This window comes from Anabrus simplex, chromosome 10 (assembly GCF_040414725.1).
Source record: "Anabrus simplex isolate iqAnaSimp1 chromosome 10, ASM4041472v1, whole genome shotgun sequence".
Classification (NCBI taxonomy): Eukaryota; Metazoa; Arthropoda; class Insecta; order Orthoptera; family Tettigoniidae; genus Anabrus; species Anabrus simplex.
This window is the reverse complement of record NC_090274.1, coordinates 34,368,040-34,392,603: the sequence shown is the minus strand read 5'-3', so window position 1 is coordinate 34,392,603 and position 24,564 is coordinate 34,368,040. Positions and strand designations below refer to the sequence as shown.

The 24,564-nt window shown below is 43.7% G+C and overlaps 1 protein-coding gene across 1 annotated transcript in view; it reads right to left on the bottom strand.

Moving 5' to 3' along the window:
- The window catches only part of ppk17 (pickpocket 17), an 81,716-nt gene that overhangs the window by 3,424 nt on the left and 53,728 nt on the right, over positions 1 to 24,564 (bottom strand). Inside the window, exons 5-6 of the mRNA XM_068229464.1 lie at positions 11,439 to 11,590; positions 8,793 to 8,923 (exon numbers count right to left, since the gene is read on the bottom strand). Of these exons, the coding sequence (XP_068085565.1) occupies positions 8,793 to 8,923; positions 11,439 to 11,590 (283 nt within the window). The remainder of the gene's footprint in view (positions 1 to 8,792; positions 8,924 to 11,438; positions 11,591 to 24,564) is intronic.

Sequence of the window (24,564 nt, the reverse complement as noted above, 5' to 3'; positions counted from 1 at the left end):
AGGGAATAAGAAACAAAATATAAATTGCTGGAAGCCTTTCCCGATAGATTCATGAAGAGCGACCCGTTTTCTGTTCTGCCACACGATACATTAGCAGCATATAATGGTATTCGTGGTATTCATACACTGGCATTATGCAAATACTACTACTGATGCTACTACTACGAAGTAACTCGCGTACTAGTACGGACGATAATTCGCATCTCTGACAGCTGTTATTCAGGTCAAGGTCAGACAGACCGGTTTTGTCGAACTGCTTACGTGGAATATTCTCCCACAGTGCGATTTCAATATCATGGTCTTTTGGGAGTCCAACTCGCCTTATGCAGAAACAACCCGTGTTGACGTGTACGTAAATAAGGTTTATTACGTCAACGAAAGAATGCATGGGATAGAATTTCAAAGTGAGTAGTATCGGAATTGAAATGTCAAAACACATCGAACGTTTTACTTCATACCAGTAAGGGACATGTTATAAACATAAATTAATTAAACGTACCTTCCTTTCGTGCTTCCAACCGAAGAGAACATGTTTAAATGTAAATGAGAACCTTCTAGCTTACTGCTGATTTTGCAGTGCCTATTCAACGTATCAAAATAAACGTTGCCAGGCTGAGTGGCTCAGACGGTTCAAGCACTGGTTTCATGAACTTAGCAGGCTGGATCCTGGCTCAGTCCGCTGGTATTTGAAGGTGCTCAAATACGACTGCTTCTGATCGGTAGATTTACGGACACGTTAAAGAATACCTGTGGGCAAAATTCCGACACCGCGCGTCTCCATTGGCACGTGAAGATTTATTATTATTATTATTATTATTATTATTATTATTATTATTATTATTATTATTATTATTATTATTATTATTATTATTATTATTATTATTATTATTATTATTATTGGGCGAGTTGGCCGTGCGATTAGCTTGCATCCGTCGAAAAGCCACTAACAATATTATTATAAAAACTGTGTTAGTCTATTATTACTGACTATTATGAAAATAAAAGTTAATCGCCCCACTCAAACTTCGTAGCTCGTAATCTGTCAGAAAACACTAAAGAAAATAGTGAACTTTTAACAGGTCCGAATTATTATTAATATTATAATTGCAAACATGTCTCCGAAATTACCGAAGCATCTACTTACAAATTGTTTTACGTCGCACCGACACAAATAGGTCTTACGGCGACGATGGGAGGGAAAAGGGATACAAGTGGGAAGGAAGCGTTCGAAATCTAATAAAGGTACAGTTCCAGCATTTCCCTGATGTGAAAATGGGAAACTACGGAAAACCATCTTCCCGGCTACCGACAGTGGAGTTCGAACCCACTATCACCAGAATACAAGCTCACAGCTGCGCGCCCCTAACCGCACGATCAACTTACTCTAAGCTCCAATGCCGGTCTGCGTAGCTCGGACGATAGAGCGCTGGTCTTCTGATCCCACCTTGGCAGGTTCGATGGCGGCTCAGTTCGGTGGTATTTGAAGGTGCTGAAATACGCCAGTCTCGTGTCTGTGGATTTACTTGCATTTAAAAAAGTGCTGCTTTACAAAATTCTGGCACTTCAGCGTCTTCGAAAACCGTGAAAATTAGTTAGTGGAACGTAAAAATATTAGTAGTAGTAGGTAGTAGTAGTAGTAATAGTAGTAGTAACATTATAATTACGGACGTTTTAATTAAACGGGTCCGTTACATTACCTATCGGCACTTACTGTCCAGTAATTAGCCTTCTGTCCACCTCTGTGGTATAGTGGTTAGTGTGATTAGCTGCCAAGCCCCGGAGACCCGTGTTCCATTCCCAGCTCCTCCACGAAATTTGAAAAGTGGTACGAGGGCTGGAACGGGGTCCTCTAAGCCTCGGGAGGTCAAATGGGTAGAGGTGGTTCGATTCCCACCTCAGCCATCCTGAAAGTGGTTTCCCGTAGTTTCGCACTTCTCCAGGCAAATGCCGGGATGGTACCTAACTTAAGGCCACGGCCACTTCCTTCCCTCTTCCTTGTCTATCCCTTTCAATCTCCCCATTCCCCCGCAAGGCCTACACAAGACCCCTGTTCAGCATAGAAGGTGAGGCCGCCTGGGCGAGGTACTGGTCATTCTCACCAGTTGTATCCCCGACCCAATGTCTCACGCTCCAGGACACTGCCCTTCAGGCGGTAGAGGTGGGATCCCTCGCTGAGTCCGAGGGAAAACCAACCCTGGAAGGTAAACAGAATAGGAAAAAGAAGAATAAGCCTTCTATTAGAAACACCCAGCGGCAATTCCACAGTAGACTGAGCTCGATAGCTGCAGTCGCTTAACTGCGACCAGTATCCAGTATTCGAGAGATAGCAGGTTCGAACCCCACTGTCGGCGGCCCTGAAGATGATTTTCCGTGGTTTCCCATTTTCACACCAGGAAAATGCTGGGGCTGTACCTTAATTAAGGCCACGGCCGCTTCCTTCCCATTCCTGGCCCTTTATTGTCCCATCGTCACCATAAGACCTATTTGTGTCGGTGCGACGTAAAGCATCTAGCAAAAGAAATCCACAGTAGCTATTTTTCCTTCGAGCAATGTTCACGCATGGTTGCAACTACGGTTTTTGAAATCTGTCTCATTAATAACAATATGACTGAATACTTACAGCCTTTTCTTTCAGTGTCCACCGTCCTTTCATTGACCTGAAAAGTTTATGAATAAGCATAGACAACTCGCATTGTCTATTGTCAGAAATTCATCGTAGACTGTCGCAATAACAGCACAGAAATGTTGCGTTCATTTTTCATTTAGTTATTAACTATTTCCTTTCATTTTGTCAGCTTGGATCACTAAGTAATGCCATTGACGTCTTATAAATCACACACAACTACACAATACTTTATTCGCACGTATGTGCTGGTGCGTATCTTCGAGGTCACTGTAAGGATCCTGTGTACATTTCACACAAAGTACCCTAGACCGGTTTTCGAGTACAGCAAGTGGCCTGGCACGTGAGTCATCCTCTCCTACTTACCAAGCCTTTAGGGGAAGTGCACAACAACATGTCTTGGCCTGCGATAAGAAACAGGTTCAATAAGCCCTAGACTCTGCTACTGTACTTCCACTACGCGTGGACAGAATGACGTAACCGGCATATCCTGCTACGGCCGTTCAAAACACATTAGGTCCTGAAATATTTGGCTCAGTTATGGGCAAACTAATAGGACAAGATTAAAAGTACATAGCATATATTGTGAGATGTCTTTTTCTTTGCCGACTAGCTTAATATCTGCACGTATACACCTAACATCCTGGATATGAGGTTAAGTCATTGTAATATGATGAAAATGCTCGATCGTTTAGAAGACTCCAGAGGGAAAGCACACATAGTCCTTGCACTAATTAACTGAAAAATGTATTATTGGGGTAATTGTTACCCTAGAATCATCATATTCATGGATGAAATGGGTATATATGTGAAAATGATTTAGACATCTGCAGACAAAGAATTATCCTGTTGGTATTTTGTGTAGTAGCGTTCAAACATTAAAATATGTCTCCTGTAAAATGTGTCCTTCGTTACTATATTCGTTCCTCCTCTGAACCCTTCATGTGTTTTATTATACCTGGAGCCAAGGCCGTACTCAGGGGGGAGGTTAGGGGGGGGGGGTTTCAAACTCCCTCCAAAATAAAAATGAACTTGACAAATGTAAACAGCCTACAATAAATTGGAAATATTATAAAAATAAGCATTTGCAAAATAAACAAGTGAATTTAACCCATAAAACCTGTGCCATCTTTATTTAAATGTTTCTCTATGAATATGGTTAAAAAAATTACTGAAAAAATAAATGGAAATTTTTTGTTGGTGAGATACAGATTTTTAAAAATGTACTTAATATACTTTGCACCATAACAATAGATTTCAATAAACATATAGGAAATGTTAATGTTATCGCACCGCTAAAAGATTTAAAAAATCAAACCTCTAAATATTTAAAAACTTAAGTTACCTCCATTTAAAGAAAACAACAGAAATCTTTGTGTCGCACTGTACGCTGTGTTAAAGCGTGTTCTGAATTTACCTTTCAACTCCACCCGTTGAGTTGTAAAAGGTACTGTTCTAAAACTCAAACTTTTCCTTCAGTGAAATCTATTTGAAAGTAAAAAAGTATTTATTACTATAGCTTTTGTTTTCTGACCTAACCCCCACCCCCACACTCCTACAAATCCTAACCCCCTCCGAAAAAAAAATCCGGGTACGGCCTTGTCTGAAGCCTTTCTGCTTCCAAACAGGCAGCTGTTTCACAACTTCCTAAAATCGTAATAAATGAGAATTGGGCAAGTACTGTACCTTTAAATATGAAATAAATAGCTCATATTAAAATGTCTACATCAATATCTTGTTAAAAAATACACAATTTGTAAAATCACCCTTGTTGCCAAACCCCTGTGGGTGTGGCAAAAATCATCCACGGTGTCCTCTACCTGTCGTAAGGGGTGACTAAAAGGGGCCTCAGGGTCTCTTAACTGGGGAGCGTGGGTTGGCGACCATGGGACCCTTAGCTGAGTCCTGGCAGCGCTTCCATTTACTTACTTGTGCCGGGCTCCTCACTTTCAACTATCCTATCTGACCTACCTTGGTCAACTCTTGTTGTTTTCCGACCCCGAAGGTATTGGAGCACTCGAGGCCTAGGGAGTCTTTCATTTCCATGCCCTTCCTGGCCCTTTGTTTGACCGGTACCTTTATTTTTCGAAGTGTCGGACCCCTTCCATTTCTTTCTCTCTGATTAATGTTAATAGAAGGATGGTTGCCTGGTTGTACTTCCTCTAAAAACTATAATCACTACCACCACCACCACCACCACCACCACGACATATTTTGTCTCACATCCACATAATGTCTGTATGCTAAAAAAAACAGAGAATGGAGTAATTAATCTATTTTTCTTTGCGAACTTTGGTATCATTCCAGCACCATGTGGAAAAATAAACAAATAGTGATTCCTTAAGACTAGAGCGTTCATGGATCAGGCGGCAGCGCGCCAGGCTCTCACCGCTAGGTTCCGTGGTTCAAATCCCGGCCACTCCATGTGAGATTTGTGCTGCACAAAACAGGCGGGGCAGTCTTTCTCCGGGTACTGCGGATTTCCCTGTCATCTTTCATTCCAGCAACACTCTCCAATATCATTTCATTTCATCTATCAGTCATTAATCATTGCCCCAGAGGAGTGCGATAGGCTTCGGCAGCCGGCACAGTTCCTATCCTCGCCGCTGGACGGGGGCTTCATTAATTTCATTCCTGACCCGGTAGAATGACTGGAAACAGACTGTGAATTTTCATTTTCATTCTTCCTGAAGACGGATGTTCCGTGAAATAATTGTAATTTTACCGATTACTAGTTGAAAAAGTTTAAGTACCTTTGTTCTTCTGTCAACGCTGAGTGGTAGACTATTCGAGACGCCAGTGAACGAGAAATGCAGCCTCGATGAAGTGGCGGCAAACTACTGGTGTTCTCCGCGATCGTCGGATACCAATCCACCTGCAGTCCAAAGTTTACAGGACTGCATTTAGGGCAGTCGCCCAGGTGGCAGATTCCCTATCTGCTGTTTACCTAGTCTTTTCTTAAATAACTGCAAAAATAATTATGGAAATTTATTGAACATCTCCCTTGGTAAATTATCCCAACCCCTAACTCCTCTTCCTATAAACGAATATTTGCCCCAGTTTTTCCCTCCTGAATGCCAGATTTATCTTCATATTGTGATCTTTCCTATTTTTAAAAACCACTGAGACGTATTCGTCAACTAATGCCATTCCACGCCATCTCCCCTGACAGCTCGGAACATACCACTTAGTCGAGCAGCTTGTCTCCTTTCTCCCAAGTCTTCCCAGGCCAAACTTAACAGCATTTTCGTAACGCTACTCTTTTGTCGGAAAGCATCCAGAACAAATCGAGCTGCTTTTCTTTGGATTTTTACCAGTTCTCGAATCAAGTACCAGGTGTATGCATAAGTTTTTGCCGGTTTTTTTGCTAAACAAAACACGTAATTTTCAAAGGAAATACATTTTTTGTTTATTCAAAATATTGGCCATCTGCTTCTATACACTTCGCCCATCTTTCAGGTAAATTATAAATACTATGCCAGAAGTCTTTTGCGGCAAACCATTCGTAGAGCCATTTTCCAACCTCCTCAAAGTTGTTGAAGTGCTGCTCTGCGAGCGCGAACCGTATTGATGCGAAGAAGTGATACTATCTGCGCACTTTTTAGTGATAGATTTACACCCTAGTGCTGAAGTGGTCGACTTCGGTTATCTTCGAGATTCGTATTGGCAACCTTTGAAACACAAACTAAGAATCGCTTATCATCGCTGTGCGACATCTGGCGTACACTTTAAGTACTCGTACTGTTGTTGTTTACACAGCAAAGCCAAACTATAGAATTCATGCTAGGAACACGTTTCGCAACGGGAAATGTTATATAGTATTATATATTGTGTGTGTGACACAGTTGTTTGCTTAAAATAATAAAGGTTTATAAAATTCATATCGATCGATCATATTATCGATTCAATTCAGATTTCATTTCCATTCAGTTAGCAGTATTAACGGAACCCTTCTTACTTCTCCAACGAGTACAAAAATCTATCACTAAAAAGTGCGCATACTATAGATGGCACCAGGTCGGGACAGTATGGCCGGTGCGAAAGGATGTCCCATCCAAGCGATTACAAGGTGTCTTTAACCGGTTTCGCTGTGTAATGGCGCATTGTCGTGTAACAAAATCACTTTGGCACGTCTTCTGGCCCATCCCGGCCGTCTTTCGATCAATGCGTGATTTAAATTAATCATTTGTTGGCGATAGCGTTCTGCACTAACTGTTTCGCCGGACTTCAAGAGTCTTCGCAGTTTTGTGGTCTTTCACATTGAAATCACCACGTTTAAATTGTCGAAACCATGTTCTAATCAATGGTGCGTGTTCACCATATGTTTCTAACAGCAAACGGTGACTTCCCACAGCCTTTTTATTTTGATTAAATAAGAAAAGCAATGCGTGCCGCAAATGTTCTTTTTCAGGCACAAATGTCGACACGATCACTGAACGATTCATCATAGACGTTAGTGTTTGGCGTACTCAACTTGTGTGTGTTGGTAGGTTAATGTCCGCTGAACAAACTGACATACACTGACTGACAGAGCAAATGCAACACCAAGAAGGAGTGGTTCGAAAGGGATGAAAGTTGGTGAAAAAACAGAGACGGCACGGACGAATAATTTATGTTTATTTCAAACCGATATGCAGGTTACACAATGCGCACGGCATCGACTCAGTAGGATGTAGGACCACCGCGAGCGGCGATGCACGCAGAAACACGTCGAGGTACAGAATCAATAAGAGTGCGGATGGTGTCCTGAGGGATGGTTCTCCATTCTCTGTCAACCATTTGCCACAGTTGGTCGTCCGTACGAGGCTGGGGCAGAGTTTGCAAACGGCGTCCAATGAGATCCCACACGTGTTCGATTGGTGAGAGATCCGGAGAGTACGCTGGCCACGGAAGCATCTGTACACCTCGTAGAGCCTGTTGGGAGATGCGAGCAGTGTGTGGGCGGGCATTATCCTGCTGAAACAGAGCATTGGGCAGCCCCTGAAGGTACGGGAGTGCCACCGGCCGCAGCACATGCTGCACGTAGCGGTGGGCATTTAACGTGCCTTGAATACGCACTAGAGGTGACGTGGAATCATACGCAATAGCGCCCCAAACCATGATGCCGCGTTGTCTAGCGGTAGGGCACTCCACAGTTACTGCCGGATTTGACCTTTCTCCACGCCGACGCCACACTCGTCTGCGGTGACTATCACTGACAGAACAGAAGCGTGACTCATCGGAGAACACGACGTTCCGCCATTCCCTCATCCAAGTCGCTCTAGCCCGGCACCATGCCAGGCGTGCACGTCTATGCTGTGGAGTCAATGGTAGTCTTCTGAGCGGACGCCGGGAGTGCAGGCCTCCTTCAACCAATCGACGGGAAATTGTTCTGGTCGATATTGGAACAGCCAGGGTGTCTTGCACATGCTGAAGAATGGCGGTTGACGTGGCGTGCGGGGCTGCCACCGCTTGGCGGCGGATGCGCCGATCCTCGCGTGCTGACGTCACTCGGGCTGCGCCTGGACCCCTCGCACGTGCCACATGTCCCTGCGCCAACCATCTTCGCCACAGGCGCTGCACCGTGGACACATCCCTATGGGTATCGGCTGCGATTTGACGAAGCGACCAACCTGCCCTTCTCAGCCCGATCACCATACCCCTCGTAAAGTCGTCTGTCTGCTGGAAATGCCTCCGTTGACGGCGGCCTGGCATTCTTAGCTATACACGTGTCCTGTGGCACACGACAACACGTTCTACAATGACTGTCGGCTGAGAAATCACGGTACGAAGTGGGCCATTCGCCAACGCCGTGTCCCATTTATCGTTCGCTACGTGCGCAGCACAGCGGCGCATTTCACATCATGAGCATACCTCAGTGACGTCAGTCTACCCTGCAATTGGCATAAAGTTCTGACCACTCCTTCTTGGTGTTGCATTTGCTCTGTCAGTCAGTGTATGTGTCAAATTCATACGCTGCGTACTCTCCGCTGGCGCCATCTGTTAAGAGTGAAACCGGAAAAGACTTATGCATACACCTGGTAATCCTGGTGAGGGTCCCATTCACTGGAACCATACTCTAGTTGGGGTCTTACCAAAGACTTATATGCTCTCTCCTTTACATCCTCACTACAGCCCCTAAATTTTGTACTTGTTTCTCATCACTGAATGTTACTACTACTGTACGTACGTGAGATAGGCTGTCATCAGGGCTTTGTGGGACTCACTGTCATTACAATGAGGCATGTCGATTCCTCGTAGGTACGGAGCAGAGCAGCCGATTGTCCTCACCATACTGTTCCAGTGACATGATTCCTGGCACTGCAATGAGAAAGCATGACAATAATATGAAGTTCTTATGGAAAGCAAACCAATACATTTACATGGGCTGCATAAAAAGTAAGACGTGGTACAAACTACATCATTATCACTACATACCACATCATATCTGCTACAGCCATTAGATATTAAGAGTAATTTAATTGAAATTTAATTGAACTTATTCAACAGGATTTTAAAAATTCCGGTAACATCAGAGATCCTTGTTATACATTACAAAATTACAAATAATCATAACTGAATATCCCCCCCTGTATGAAGGGGCGACATAATAACACCCATGGTATCCCTTGCCAGTCGTATGAGGGGACTAAAGGGGGCCCCAGGGACTTAACTTGGGAGAATGGGCTGTCGACTATAGGGCCCTTAGCTGAGCCGTGGCATTGTTTCCAATTAATTGTACCAGGCTCCTCACTTTCATCTATCACATATAGGCTAACCTTCCTTGATCACGGTCGATACCTTCATTTGTCGAAGTGTTGGACTCCTTCCAGTTTTCCATTCCGATTAATGTTAGTAATTGTACTTCCTTTTAAAACAGTAATCGCCACCATCCTAGCCTAACGTAATTACTACTACTATAAAATGTTTTTATTCCATTCCCTGAAGGGGTACGGCGGGCCTCTTACGAGGTTACATCTTCTCCAAGGCCAGGGAGGTTTGGAGCGGAGAAGGTGAGCGGGTTGCCAGCCATGGCCTATACTGGGAACTGTTCCGGCATTCGCCTTAGTGTATGAGAATGGAAAACAACGGAAAACTATTCCCAGAACAGCCGACGGTGGGGACCGACCCCTCTCCGTCTCCCCAACGCAGATCTGTAGAGCCACGGTAGAACCGTAACCACCGGTAAACGGAAGCCTACTCTGCTCGGTTGGTCGGTCAGAATGCAGAGCCACGGTAGAGCTGTAGCCTACTGCTCGGTTGGTCGGTCAGAATGCAGAGCTGTAGAGCCACGGTAGAGCCGTAGCCACCAGTAAGCCGAGGCCTACTCTGCTCGGTTGTAATGCAGAGCTGTAGAGCCACGGTAGAGCCATAGCTACCAGTAAGCCGAGGCCTACACTGCTCGGCCAGAATGCAGAGCTGTAGAGCCACGGTAGAGCCGTAGCCACCAGTAAGCCGAGTCCTACCCTGCTCGGTTGTAATGCAGAGCTGTAGATGCACGGTAGAGCCGTAGCCACCCGTAAGCCGAGGCCTATTCCACTCGGTCAGAATGCAGAGCTGTAGAGCCACGGTAGAGCTATAGCCACCAGTAAGCCGAGGTCTACACTGCTCGGCCAGAATGCAGAGCTGTAGAGCCACGGTAGAGCCATAGCCACCAGTAAACCGAGGCCTACACTGCTCGGCCAGAATGCAGAGCTGTAGAGCCACGGTAGAGCCATAGCCACCAGTAAGCCGAGGCCTACTCTGCTCGGTTGTAATGCAGAGCTGTAGAGCCACGGTAGAGCCATAGCCACCAGTAAGCCGAGGCCTACTCTGCTCGGTTGTAATGCAGAGCTGTAGAGTCACAGTAGAGCCATAGCCACCAGTAAGCCGAGGCCTACTCTGCTCGGTTGTAATGCAGAGCTGTAGAGTCACAGTAGAGCCATAGCCACCAGTAAGCCTTAGTCTACTCCGCTCGGTCAGAATGCAGAGCTGTAGAGCCACGGTAGAGCCGTAGCCACCAGTAAGCCGAGGTCTACACTGCTCGGCCAGAATGCAGAGCTGTAGAGCCACGGTAGAGCCATAGCCACCAGTAAGCCGAGGCCTACTCTGCTCGGTTGTAATGCAGAGCTGTAGAGTCACAGTAGAGCCATAGCCACCAGTAAGCCTTAGTCTACTCCGCTCGGTCAGAATGCAGAGCTGTAGAGCCACGGTAGAGCTATAGCCACCAGTAAGCCGAGGTCTACACTGCTCGGCCAGAATGCAGAGCTGTAGAGCCACGGTAGAGCCATAGCCACCAGTAAACCGAGGCCTACACTGCTCGGCCAGAATGCAGAGCTGTAGAGCCACGGTAGAGCCATAGCCACCAGTAAGCCGAGGCCTACTCTGCTCGGTTGTAATGCAGAGCTGTAGAGCCACGGTAGAGCCATAGCCACCAGTAAGCCGAGGCCTACTCTGCTCGGTTGTAATGCAGAGCTGTAGAGTCACAGTAGAGCCATAGCCACCAGTAAGCCGAGGCCTACTCTGCTCGGTTGTAATGCAGAGCTGTAGAGTCACAGTAGAGCCATAGCCACCAGTAAGCCTTAGTCTACTCCGCTCGGTCAGAATGCAGAGCTGTAGAGCCACGGTAGAGCCGTAGCCACCAGTAAGCCGAAGCTCACCCTGCTCGGTTGGTCGGTCGGATGCACAATACATTTACGTTCTCAAAAATGTATCATACCAAAATAACGGGGAAAAGTGAATAAATATGCCAATTTATTTATTTAATTATTTTAGTTTACAGGCTGAAGGATCTCACAGTTATAAATTTACCAAGTCCAAACTGAAATAAAAGGGTTTTTCATTACAACAAACTCACCAAAGACACACTGTACGAGTAGTTTGTGTTACAAGGATATTCCGGTGGCTGGTGCAGACGATGGAATTCTTGAACGCTTACTTTGATGTGAAGCACTTCCTGCGTCTCGACAAACACACTCTCAACTCTCCCTGTGGCCTCCTTTCCGTTCTCTGAAACATCAGAAGAGAAGGCAATGGTTTAACCCTTATGCTGTCACTATGATGCATCATACTTCTACCTGATCCCCCTTTTACAAATGTACGTTAAATTGAACGGATTTCTAGCTTTTGTGAACAAGATAACATGTTTTTGATACAGAATGCGTTTATGTTTCGGTTCAGTACTGGGTTCTTCTTCTTCTTCAGCCTGCGGCATCCAGTCCTGGAAATAGGCCTCCTTCAGTCTTCCCCAGTCGTTCTTTCCTGGGCGGCCTGCATCCAGTTTACTCCGGCACCTTTCTTGATATAGGGGATATATTAAAAGCTATGGGTTGGGATATAATGCCGTATCTGAAATACTTATTTGATTACAGTTTGCATGAAGGAGCTATACCAAAGGCATGGAGAGTTGCATTAGTCGCAGTATAAAAGGGAATGGGTAACAAACATAAAGCGGATAATTACAAGCCAGTCAGCTTGACGTGTGTTGTTTGTAAGGGTTCTGTAGCGCATAGCTATCTACGAAATGTCACTGTAATATTTGTCCCAAATGGAATATAATAATTCATTTTACTGAAATAAAGTGTAAAATCTGCGGTAAATTAAGAAATAGTACGAGATATTTTACTTGCAGGGAATAATATAGTAAGTTACAAGATTGTGAGTAACTGCAACGTGACCTCGAAAATATTGTGAGATGGACAGCAGGCAATGGTATGTTGATAAACGGGGTTAAAAGTCAGGTTGTGAGTTTCACAAATAGGAAAAGTCCTCTCAGTTTTAATTACTGCGTTGATGGGGTGAAAGTTCCTTTTGGCGATCATTATAAGTATCTAGTATCTAGGTGTTAATATAAGGAAAGATCTTCATTGCGGTAATCACACAAATGGGATTGTAAATAAAGGGTACAGATCTCTGCACATGGTTATGAGGGTGTTTAGGGGTTGTAGTAAGGATGTAAAGGAGAGGGCATATAAGTCTCTGGTAAAACCTCAACTAGAGTATGGTTCCAGTGTGTGGGACCCTCACCAGGATTACCTGATTCAAGAACTGGAAAAAATCCAAAGAAAAGCAGCTCGATTTGTTCTGGGTGATTTCCGACAAAAGAGTATCGTTACAAAAATGTTGCAATGTTTGGGCTGGAAAGAATTGAGAGAAAGAAGGAGAGCTGCTCGTCTAAGTGGTATGTTCCGAGCTGTCAGCGGAGAGATGGCGTGGAATGACATTAGTAGACGAATAAGTTAGAGTGGCGTTTATAAAAGTAGGAAAGATCACAATATGAAGATAAAGTTGGAATTCAAGAGGACAAACTTGGGCAAATATTCATTTATAGGAAGGGGAGTTAGGGATTGGAATAACTTGCCAAGGGAGATGTTCAAACAATTTCCAATTTCTTTGAAATCATTTAGGAAAAGGCTAGGAAAACAACAAATAGGGAATCTGCCACCTGGGCGACTGCCCTAAATGCGGATCAATATTTATTGATTGATTGATTGATTGATTGATTGATTGATTGATTGATTGATCGATTGATTGATTGATTGATTGATTGATTGATTGATTGATTGATTGATTGATTGATTGATTGATTGATTGATTGATTGATTGATTGATTGAATATGTTTACATACTTTATTTTCTGCTACGTCGCAGCGCTTCTGTATCTGTTTTGTTTTTCTTAACACTTTCGTGTGCGATGTCTTTGCTCACTGAAGTTGTTTGAATTAATTAGGTGTCATTTTCTTCATGTTGCTCATTCGTTTTGTGCCCTAACTCATTCATTAAATGATATATTTATTGGTCCAGGGATCATGCTATTTTCCTTTCAAAAACAAGTAATATATGTATTGGTCCAGGGATCATGCTATTTTGCTGTTTGAACTGCCCGCGCTAGTCATATGGACAAAGATAATGACAATTCACAGAATCGCACTCCCATTTGTCGGTGCAAGCCCTGGACCTCAAGAAAGAAACAAAAGACAGCACGAGCAGCGGAATACAACATAAAGCGCATAAGTAGACTACGTATACATATTTCTCTAGTAACGACGGCATTTCCTAATTTACCGCGGATTTTTCACTTTATTGGTGTAAAAGCAATTATTATGTTCCGTTTGGGACAAATATTACAGTGAAAATTCGTGGATACCTTTGGTCTACATAACCGACTTGACGCCTTAACGATCGTGGCCACGAGTCCGATGTTGGAGGACCCCTTTCGTAAGAGGCGACTAAAAGGGGCCCAGGTGTTCTTAACTTAGGAATGCGGGATGGCGACCACGGGGCTCTTAGCCAAGTCCTGGCATTGCTTCCACTTACTTGCGCTAGGCTCTTCACTTTCATCTATCCTATCCGACCTCCCTTCGTCAATTCTTGTTCTTTTCCGACTCAGACGGTATTAGAGCATCCGAGGCCTAGGGAGTCTGTCATTTTCGCATCCTTCGTTCCTCTTAGCCGATATCTTCATTTATCAAAGTGTCAGACCCCCTCCACTGTTCCCCCCTCTGATTAGTGTTAATAATAATAATAATAATAATAATAATAATAATAATAATAATAATAATAATAATAATAATAATAATAATAATAACATTCCAGTGAGGCCTGGTACAGGTCTTTGATGTGACTCCCGTAGGCGACCTGTTAATAGAGGATTTTCACTTCCTCTTAAAACATTAATCAGTCAATCAATCACTACTGATCTGCATTTAGGGCAGTCGCCCAGGTGGTAGATTCCCTATCTGTTATTTTCCTGCCGGGCTGAGTGGCTCAGACAGTTGAGGCGCTGGCCTTCTGACCCCAACTTGGTAGGTTCGATCCTGGCTCAGTCCGATGGTATTTGAAGGTGCTCAAATACGTCAGCCTCGTGTCGGTAGATTTACTGGCACGTAAAAGAACTCCTGCGGGACTAAATTCCGGCACCTCGGCGTCTCCGAAAACCGTAAAAGAGTAGTTAGTGGGACGCAAAGCAAATAACATTATTATTGTTGTTGTTGTTTTCCTACACTTTTCTTAAATTATTGCAAAGAAATTGGAAATTTATTGAACATCTCCCTTGGTAAGTTATTCCAATCCCTAACTCCCCTTCCTATAAACGAATATTTGCCCAAGTTTGTCCTCTTGAATTCCAACTTTATCTCCATACTGCGACCTTTCCTAATTTTAAAGACACCACTAAAAAAAAAGGTATTCGTCGACTAGTGTCATTCCACGCCATCTCTCCACTGACAGCTCGGAACATACCGCTTAGTCGAGCAGCTCGTCTCCTTTTTCCCAAATCTTCCCAGCCCAAACTTTGCAGCATTTTTGTAACGCTACTCTTTTGTCGAAAATCACCCAGTACAAATCGATCTGCTTTTCTTTGGATTTTTTCCAGTTCTCGAATCAAGTAATCCTGGTGGTGGTCCCATACACTGGAACCATACTCTAGTTGGGGTCTTACCAGAGAGTGATATGCCCTCTCCTTTACATCCTCACTACAACCCCTAAACACCCTCATAACTAGGACACCGAGCTCGATAGCTGCAGTCGCTTAATTGCGGCCAGTATCCAGTAATCGGGAGACAGTGGGTTCGAATCCCACTGTTGGCAGCCCTGAAGATGGTTTTCCGTGGTTTCCCATTTTCACACCAGGTAAATGCTGGGGCTGTACCTTAATTAAGGCCACGCCCGCTTCCTTCCCACTCCTAGGCCTTTCCCATATCACTGTCGCCATGAGACGTATCTGTGTTGGTGCGACGTAAAACAAATAGCATAACTAGGGCCTGGATGTTTATGACCTAAAAATGTATAAGATATGACAAATATGACTTTAAAATATTTTGGTCGAGTTTTCGATATTTTCAAAATCTTGTCGCTGTTTAAATTAAAATTATATTGAAAATTTACTCTTAAAATCTAGCACATGTAATAATAATAAGTTATAATATAAATTTTTATTATTATATTTCGAAATTTACTTAATTACTCAATCCAGGGGTAACTCTCGACTCTGCACAGAATGAAATAAATGTCACATTTTGATGGGCGATCAGAAAGAATTACAACAGCAAATTACATACATTTTAAAGTTTTCAAATAGGAACGATCTTCTATTTTCCGCAACATTGACTTTTAACGGGGAAAAGACCACTCAGCATCGCAGGATGTTATTGGGGCATATTTGAAATAAGTCAATTCTATTGAGGCTCACCTTCATGGAATGCTGCTCAAAATGTCGCCGATGTTAGAGAGAGTAGAGTACACTTAATTCCGACCCAGCACACACTGTAGTTTTACATTTACACACTCACCAACACCACGCACAGCCTTTAACTCACTTTCAACATTTTTCACCAGTTGAAGGGCATCACATATTTGAACACCAGTTTCTTCTAATTGTATGATTGTTATTGATATTATACTGAAATCTGAATTGATATAAGCGAGATTGTGACGTACCCACTTGGCCCACAGATGTTAGACAAAATTATAACGTGGCGGGTCACTTTAATATTAAAATAAATAAATGATATCTCATAGTTTCTCCATAAACAATATCCCATGGGCGCCAGCCTTCAAGCTTATGGCTTGAAAACGAAAGTTGATAATTAATAATAATAATAATAATAATAATAATAATAATAATAATAATAATAATAATACGTAATGAGACTCAAAAAACTCCCAGGGGTAGGGTGACGGAACATATCATTAAGTACACTAGCTTGGAATTTAAGGATCATTAATAATAATTTCAGAACATACAAATTAAAACAGCTATTTATTAGGATGAAAAACGTGACGTAACGGCGTATTAACGAAATCTGAACTTACGGAAGCAAAAGAAAAATTGAATGAAATTAACTCTAAGAAAATGAACTGTTGCGCGAAGACTTGCAGTAACTTATGCCATAAGCTCACCAAATGTAGACTCTATTGTCTTGAAGCTGATGATGGGTGGATCTCTCGTACCGGCTGCCTCATCTGTTGTTGGATTCCAGTCCTACTTATGCTTTTCCTGCCTTTAACACTTCCTACTTTACTCCTTATATAAAGTCGTAATGAGTCCTACTTTTAAGAGCAAAACCACCATGGGTTACGTTCATGGAGAGAATACACTTGTATTCTTCCGTATTATGGAACAGTAGCGTAGCTAAACTCATAATAAAAGCTCTCCTCCCCTATACTAGTCAAACCGGTCTCCCGTTGACTACCTCTCGTTATTGAGATAATAAGTCCCCATGAGAGTAACTTTTGAGTAGTATATACTCAGATGCGAAGTGAACTAAGTTAAAAATCTTCTCCGATGTGCAGACTTAGAATCGTAGTAAGAGTGTCTTCCAAGAGTGAGCATAAGAATGTCCGAATACGAGTGACAATTTGCTCACGAGTAAGAATAAGAATGTCCTCTCCAGTTCTTGTCTTCGAAGTATATCGGTTCAAAAGTCTCCTTCCATCAGCCATATCACATGGTCCAGTAAGATTCGAGGTCTCATCCCTTCTCCTATGTATTGCTGTGAATCCATCACGTTGCTTCATTACGTTCATTCACATAGGCTGAACTTTCCCGCTGAAATAAAGCGTCAGGTAGCGAAGTTCGAAAAGTGGGCGTTTATCATGTATCAACTGTCTCTTCATTAGGTAGAGAGGGTAAGGTCTCTCGTAACCTAGATGGCGTACTTTTTCCTGGAAATGGGCTGAAATTAGCCTGCTGACTCTGGTCACCTCACAACGGCTATTGGAAAATTTACTGCAAGTTATTAATATGAATGATGTTGAAATACTTTACCCAATTATTTGTTCGTTCAGAATACGTTATAGCCGCGATACAAAGAAATGAAATGATGATTGAAATGGATGATAAAAACGCTATATATATACATATTAATTTAAAAATGACCTATCAGTGATTAAATATATACATCTTATCAATTAATTATATAGTTCAATAATTGAAAACATGCAGTGATGTCCCAAACATCACAAGATCTCCGGTCATGGTGGTACTTGAAAACAGCGTCTTTGCAGTTTTGATGGAGGAAGCTTCGCCTTCGTTCAATGCATTTACAACATCTTCGATAGGATTGTAATTGGTACAGTAGTAGTCTGCGGCGTGAAGCCACGTTCCCCAAAGTGTGAGGATGGGTTGGGGAGGCAATGGCACAGAAGAAACAATTTCCTTGAATTTCTGCTCTCGTAGTGGAGCTTTGATGAAAATCTTTTACACTAATGAAATGGACTTATCCACATCAGGAAATTTTCCACGAATTTCTTCCGCAACTCTATTTAGTGCATGTGCAAATGCATGTTACATGTATCATTTTAGGGTAGAGAAATTGCAGACCTTTGCCAGCTTTTACCATACAGGGAGCTGCATCAGTGACTAGAAGTAGTAGAGATTGCTGAAAAATAAGGGATCAGTTACTTTGTAACAGTTACATGCCTGTCACTGTTACAAATGTAACTAGGACAAAAAAATAACATGTTACCGAGTAACGACAATAGAACACTAACTGGGAAGTGGGGACTGTCCAATGTGTTAACTCCTCATCTTACCCCCTGCCCCGCCTGCACTCTTTCGGACTTCCCTAACGTTCCTCCTATAATTATGCTCACTCTTCACAATCAGTTATGAAGCAACACTGGGAATGGTCACTTATTGGATGGGTGACCATCCACCTGATGTTGCCCCACCCTCTCCGTTGGCCTCTAGTATTAGAGTTCCAACGACTCCCTCCAACCACTGCCCTATTAAGGGCACCCCCCCCGCCCCACCTGGGGCCCAGGCCATATCCTGGCCAGTTCGATCCCTTACAATAATCCACACCTCATTCAACCCGTTATGTCACCAACATCTTCTGACTTATGAAATAGCACTCAAGGCCTGAAATAACGGTCGAAGGGCTATAACCACCACTGGTCCCCCGGGACCTATGGAATAGTGGCTGCAGTAGCAGCTTACAGACACAGAATGTGGCCTTCAGAGTTCAGATAGTACGCATGTCTTCCAAGTGAGAGCGCTTTCGTAGGAGATCGCTTTAAGTCAAATACCGTACACTATTGTGTATAATAATATACTCTATAGTGTATTTGTTTAAGTTGCTGCTGTCATCTGCTAAGTAAAGTGTAAACTGTTATGACATGTTCAACTGCTCAGGGGTATTCGTTGACTCAAACATTGCGCATCGCTACCTGCGTTGTAATATTAGTATAAGTTTCACCCATATCATTTTTCTTGTACCATAAATAAATTGGTATAATAAACTTTCAATGTTGATATTATAGATAACATAACATTACTTCATTTTACTTAATCGGTCCTCTTGTACCGGTTTGTGTCAAGGTTTGGCAGACAGATCTTCATGTTTTCTTCTCTTCTATCCTTGATCGGGGCATTGTCAAACTCACTCCTCTAGATTTCAGCAAAGGCGCTATGATGTCTTGTCATTTCATCCGTTGCCTGCCTCTCGCTAACTTCATAGCAAATAGGAACGTGTGTTTTGCTGCACTGACCAAAGAGGATAGAATAGGCACTGACTTTCAACAGTGTAGTGATGCGTGCGCGCATGTGCGAGTGAATGAACGGGACTTCGCAACACAGCTGCAACAAGACAAGCTTGAAGCCGTGAACAGGCTGTGACCAATAAAAGGTGTGTAACGCGGGACGTTATTTTTAACTGTTACTTTTCACGGTTAATTTATTGTAGCAGTGACCGATGTGACAGTTACATAAAAATAACCGTTTGTCACACCTCTAAGAAGTAGAACATTTTCTCTCTTCACTCCTTCAGTTCAGGCACAACAGATTAATTGCATTATCGAAGGTTACAGCAATTGTTGAGTGGTTAGCTCTGTCCAGTGTTTCACAAGAATGGGAAATTCATCTCCTGCTCGGTCTCCCCATAGAACATCAACAACAACGTTTGCCACGTAACTCCCTTCAGCGTCGGTGGTTTCATCCATAGAAATCCAGATCTTGTTATCAGCGACGCAGGATCGTATTCTTTTTAAAACATCTTCGTAACAGGTAGTCACGTAGTTCTTGCGAAGTGTTGTTGCATTTGAAATGTGCTGATTAGTGTATTTCTTCAAAACATCGCTGACGTTCTGATGATTAACTTTCTCCAGTGGTATATCACCAGACATCATCACTGTACATAAATCCCTGTTAAAATATGAAGTTTTGCTTGTCATAAACGGTGACGAAATTATATGGAACAGGAGCTGTTGACGGTTCTGTGATGTAACATTTCGAGCAAAATTGTTTTTATGTTTTGCTGTACTGCGGTGTTGTTCAATATTAACCTGCTTTTTAGCTTATATTTTAGTTTCGCACAGCTTTCAGAACGGAACAGTGCCGGCTTACTTGTAATTTTACACGTATCGAACCGTTAGTTTTTGACATAATGAACTGAAAGTATTCGCGATTAAACACGCATACAGCGAAATCTGTCCAGTAACAGAGCCCACTGTACATTTCTATCACCCCCTTCTAACGAGAAGGCACCCCCGTGAAGACAATTCTACCTGCTAAAGTTATTTACAGAAGCGGTTGACCTTGGCACAAAACCTGACAATAGCCATCCTCAACTGTCCTTATGCTTCCTCTGCATCTGTCGCTTTCTACTCATCTGTCTCTTTCTATAAGGCTTGCCCTCCGAATTCGCATAAATATATATTTCTAAGAACCAAACCAAAACGAAACCCCATGGCACAACAGCCCTTGGAGGGCCTTGGCCTACCAAGCGACCGCTGCTCAGCCCGAAGGCCTGCAGATTACGAGGTGTCGTGTGGTCAACACGACGAATCCTCTCGGCCGTTATTCTTGGCTTTCTAGACCGGGGCCGCTATCTCACCGTCAGATAGCTCCTCAATTCTAATCACGTGGACCTCGAACCAGCCCTCAGGTCCAGGTAAAAATCCCTGACCTGGCCGGGAATCGAACCCGGGGCCTCCGGGTAAGAGGCAGGCACGCTACCCCTACACCACGGGGCCGGCTTATTTCTAAGAAAGATAGTTGAAAAGATTACGGACAAAAATTTGGAGATGTGAAAAATCCGTCTCTGAGACGACTGTAAGCAGGTATGCGAAAATGGGAGAAAAAAGATGAAAACCAAACAAAACCCCATGGCACTATAGACCTTGCTGGGCCTTGGCCTACCAAGCGATCGCTGCTCAGCCTGAAGGCCTGCAGATTACGAGGTGTCGTGTGGTCAGCACGACGAATCCTCTCGGCCGTTATTCTTGGCTTTCTAGACCGGGGCCGCTATCTTACCGTCAGATAGCTCCTCGATTCTAATAACGTAGGCTGAGTAGACCTCGAACCAGCCCTCAGGTCCAAGTAAAAATCCCTGACCTGGCCGGGAATCGAACCCGGGGCCTCCGGGTAAGAGGCAGGCACGCTACCCCTACACCACGGGGCCGGCTTATTTCTAAGAAAGATAGTTGAAAAGATTACGGACAAAAATTTGGAGATGTGAAAAATCCGTCTCTGAGACGACTGTAAGCAGGTATGCGAAAATGGGAGAAAAAAGATGAAAACCAAACAAAACCCCATGGCACTATAGCCCTTGCTGGGCCTTGGCCTACCAAGCGATCGCTGCTCAGCCTGAAGGCCTGCAGATTACGAGGTGTCGTGTGGTCAGCACGACGAATCCCCTCGGCCGTTATTCTTGGCTTTCTAGACAGGGGCCGCGATCTTACCGTCAGATAGCTCCTCAATTCTAATCACGTAGGCTGAGTAGACCTCGAACCAGCCCTCAGGTCCAAGTAAAAATCCCTGACCTGGCCGGGAATCGAACCCGGGGCCTCCGGGTAAGAGGCAGGCACGCTACCCCTACACCACGGGGCCGGCTTATTTCTAAGAAAGATAGTTGAAAAGATTACGGACAAAAATTTGGAGATGTGAAAAATCCGTCTCTGAGACGACTGTAAGCAGGTATGCGAAAATGGGAGAAAAAAGATGAAAACCAAACAAAACCCCATGGCACTGTAGCCCTTGCTGGGCCTTGGCCTACCAAGCGATCGCTGCTCAGCCTGAAGGCCTGCAGATTACGAGGTGTCGTGTGGTCAGCACGACGAATCCTCTCGGCCGTTATTCTTGGCTTTCTAGACCGGGGCCGCTATCTTACCGTCAGATAGCTCCTCGATTCTAATAACGTAGGCTGAGTAGACCTCGAACCAGCCCTCAGGTCCAAGTAAAAATCCCTGACCTGGCCTGGAATCGAACCCGTGGCCCCCGGGTCAGAGGCAGGCACGCTACCCCTACACCACGGGGCCGGCACAAAAGATAAAAACATGACAAAAATACGAAAATTCACGGGGAAATATGACCATGATATGAAAAGTTACCGGAAAGTGACAAAAAAACGTTAAAAAAGCCAAAATATGACTTTGTATGACCCGTGTAAATGCACAGTTTTAGTCACCGTAGATAAAAACGTGCTTAACTTGTATTTTCCATGGAAATCATTTAAAGAAAAAATAAGACATGTCACAAACTTCCGGGTTCTACTCATAACCGTGTGCAGAGATTTGTATCCTTTATTTACAATCCCATTTATGTAATTACCCCAATGAAGATCTTTCCTTATATTAAGACCTAGGTACTTACAATGATACCCATAAGGAACTTTCAACCCACCAACGCAGTAATTAAAACTGAGAGGACTTTTCGTATTTGTAAAACTCACAACCAGACTTTTAACCCCGTTTATCATCATACCATTGCGTACTGTCCATCTCACAACATTATCAAGGTCATTTTTCAGTTGCTCACAATCTTGTAACTCGTTTATTACTCTATACAGAATAACATCATCCGCAAAAAAAACCACCCCCATCACCACCAACAATGTTGGAGGAAGCTCCAGCGCATTCAAGACCGTAACAGACCGAATAAATGGCTAGAAAGAAAAATTACCAGTGTCTCTCATTAGTTCGGTGAAAATAGCATGCGCTGGTTCTATTGAAGAATCGATGATGCTTAGAACAGGTAGTGATGAACGAATTCTATGCCGCTCAAGAATTCGTCGGCTAGAAACTATCGAAGCAGACATCAAAATGTCTGTATATCATTTCCGGAAGATGAAAGGAATAGAACAACTAGGAGAGTCATGATTCATAAGATGTCCAAGAGTCAGTCTCGACTGTATTCTACCTTCTTCTTCGTTAGGGCCACTAAGGGCCACGAGATCTCAACTGTTTGTCTTCTTGCGGGCCCACCAGGTTTTCATCCTTTCGGAGTGTGCTCTTTCCCATGCATCAATGAACATGCTTCAGTCGAGTCGGGACTACTTCTTGGCGAACCTGTCTAAGTTTGTATTTGAGTGGTGCTCGGAGTTGAATGTCTGTTTCTATGATTCCATACTTTAAAAGATCCTTATCGATCTCCACCAACCAAGAAGGAATCGGTTTGTAGACTTCTGAAGTAGGATAACAAACGTTTACAGATTCTTTCAGCCGGCAATCTGAAGAGGTGAGTGTAAAACGTTACCCTTCTTTTCCGCGTTACGCTTGATATCTTTTCGGTGTGGGTGCATATTTCTAAGTTGCTCCGAAATCTGCAAAAGAGTGGGTTTCGGCCCTTGGGTTTCGTCCCTTAAGAGGCCACGGCTTGTTCGTGGTCCAACAGCTCTGTACTCTGACCGGCCAACCGAGCAGAGGAGAGGTGGCCACGACTCCACCGTGGCTCTACGCCTCTGCATTCGAGAGACGGGTCAGGGACACAGGGCTGGACTTCACGGCTGGCCCCAACCGTCGGCTGTCCTGAGAATGGTTTTCCGTGGTTTCCCATTCTCCTGCACTAAGGCGAATGCCGGGACAGTTCGTAGTGTAGGTCACGCCGCCAACCCCCTCACCTTCTCCGCACATCTCCTTCGCCGTAACACATCTCCCGGCCTGAGAGACTGCGTAACCATCTAAGAGGCCCGCCTCGCCCCTTCAGGGGAGGAATGAAAACGTTTCGTAGTAGTAGTCTGCAAACACAATCTTTGAGGTTAGGACCAGGAATTTTTCGGATAATCTTTCTTTACCGCAGATTTTACACTTTATTTGAGTAAAAGCAATTATTATCCCCCATTTGGGACAAATATTACAGTAACATTTCCTAGATATCCTTGGTCTACATAACGACGTGTTAAACATTCTGCTGAATATAATGCTTCAGGTCTAATTACAGTTTGATAATATCTCATTTTTGCATTTCGAGAGATGGACTTTTTGTTATACAGGTGTACCAAAACTCGACGGCAAAAATTTAGGAATGGATTCCTGGCGCAGAGAGAAGAAAAAACCTTTATTACAACATGGGTCCGGAGACGTATATTTACAGAATTATTCAAACTTTTGTACATTTACACCTTACGTCTGTAACGGCAGCTGAACCACTCTGAGCATGTATCAGAGGAAATGTTCAAAGTGACGACTTTCAGCTTGAATTCAAGCCTCAGCTCGTCGTCGTCTATGAAGTTACGCACGTGATCAAAAATGCCTGGTGTGTCGCGTACTGCCTGAGAGGTTGTCACAATGCGCTCACATAAAGTTACTTCATGAGGAACAGGAGTCGCATACACAAGAGACTTAACGTGTCCCCACAGGTAAAAGTCCAGGGGGTTCAAGTCAGGAGAGCATGGTGGTGGCCAAGCAATCGGTCCTCCTCTACCTATCCAGCGTTCAGGAAAATAGGTATTCAGGTACCTGCGGGCAGCAGACGGAAATGTGCTGGAGCACCATCATGCATGAAAAACATTTGTCGACGTGATGCAAGTGGTATGTCTTCCAAGTAATCAGGCAATGCAGTACGGTACGCAAGACATTGGTGTATTTCTGTCCAGTAAGCCTATTCGGAAGAAGGTAGGGTCCCAACAAGGAATCACCAACAATGCCTCCCCAGATGTTAATGGCGAACCTCTGTTGATGAGATGATTGGATGATTGCATGAGGACATGTAACTTAAATTATTACTAAAATTAATTTGTGTCACAAAGTTTGAATAAACCTGTAAG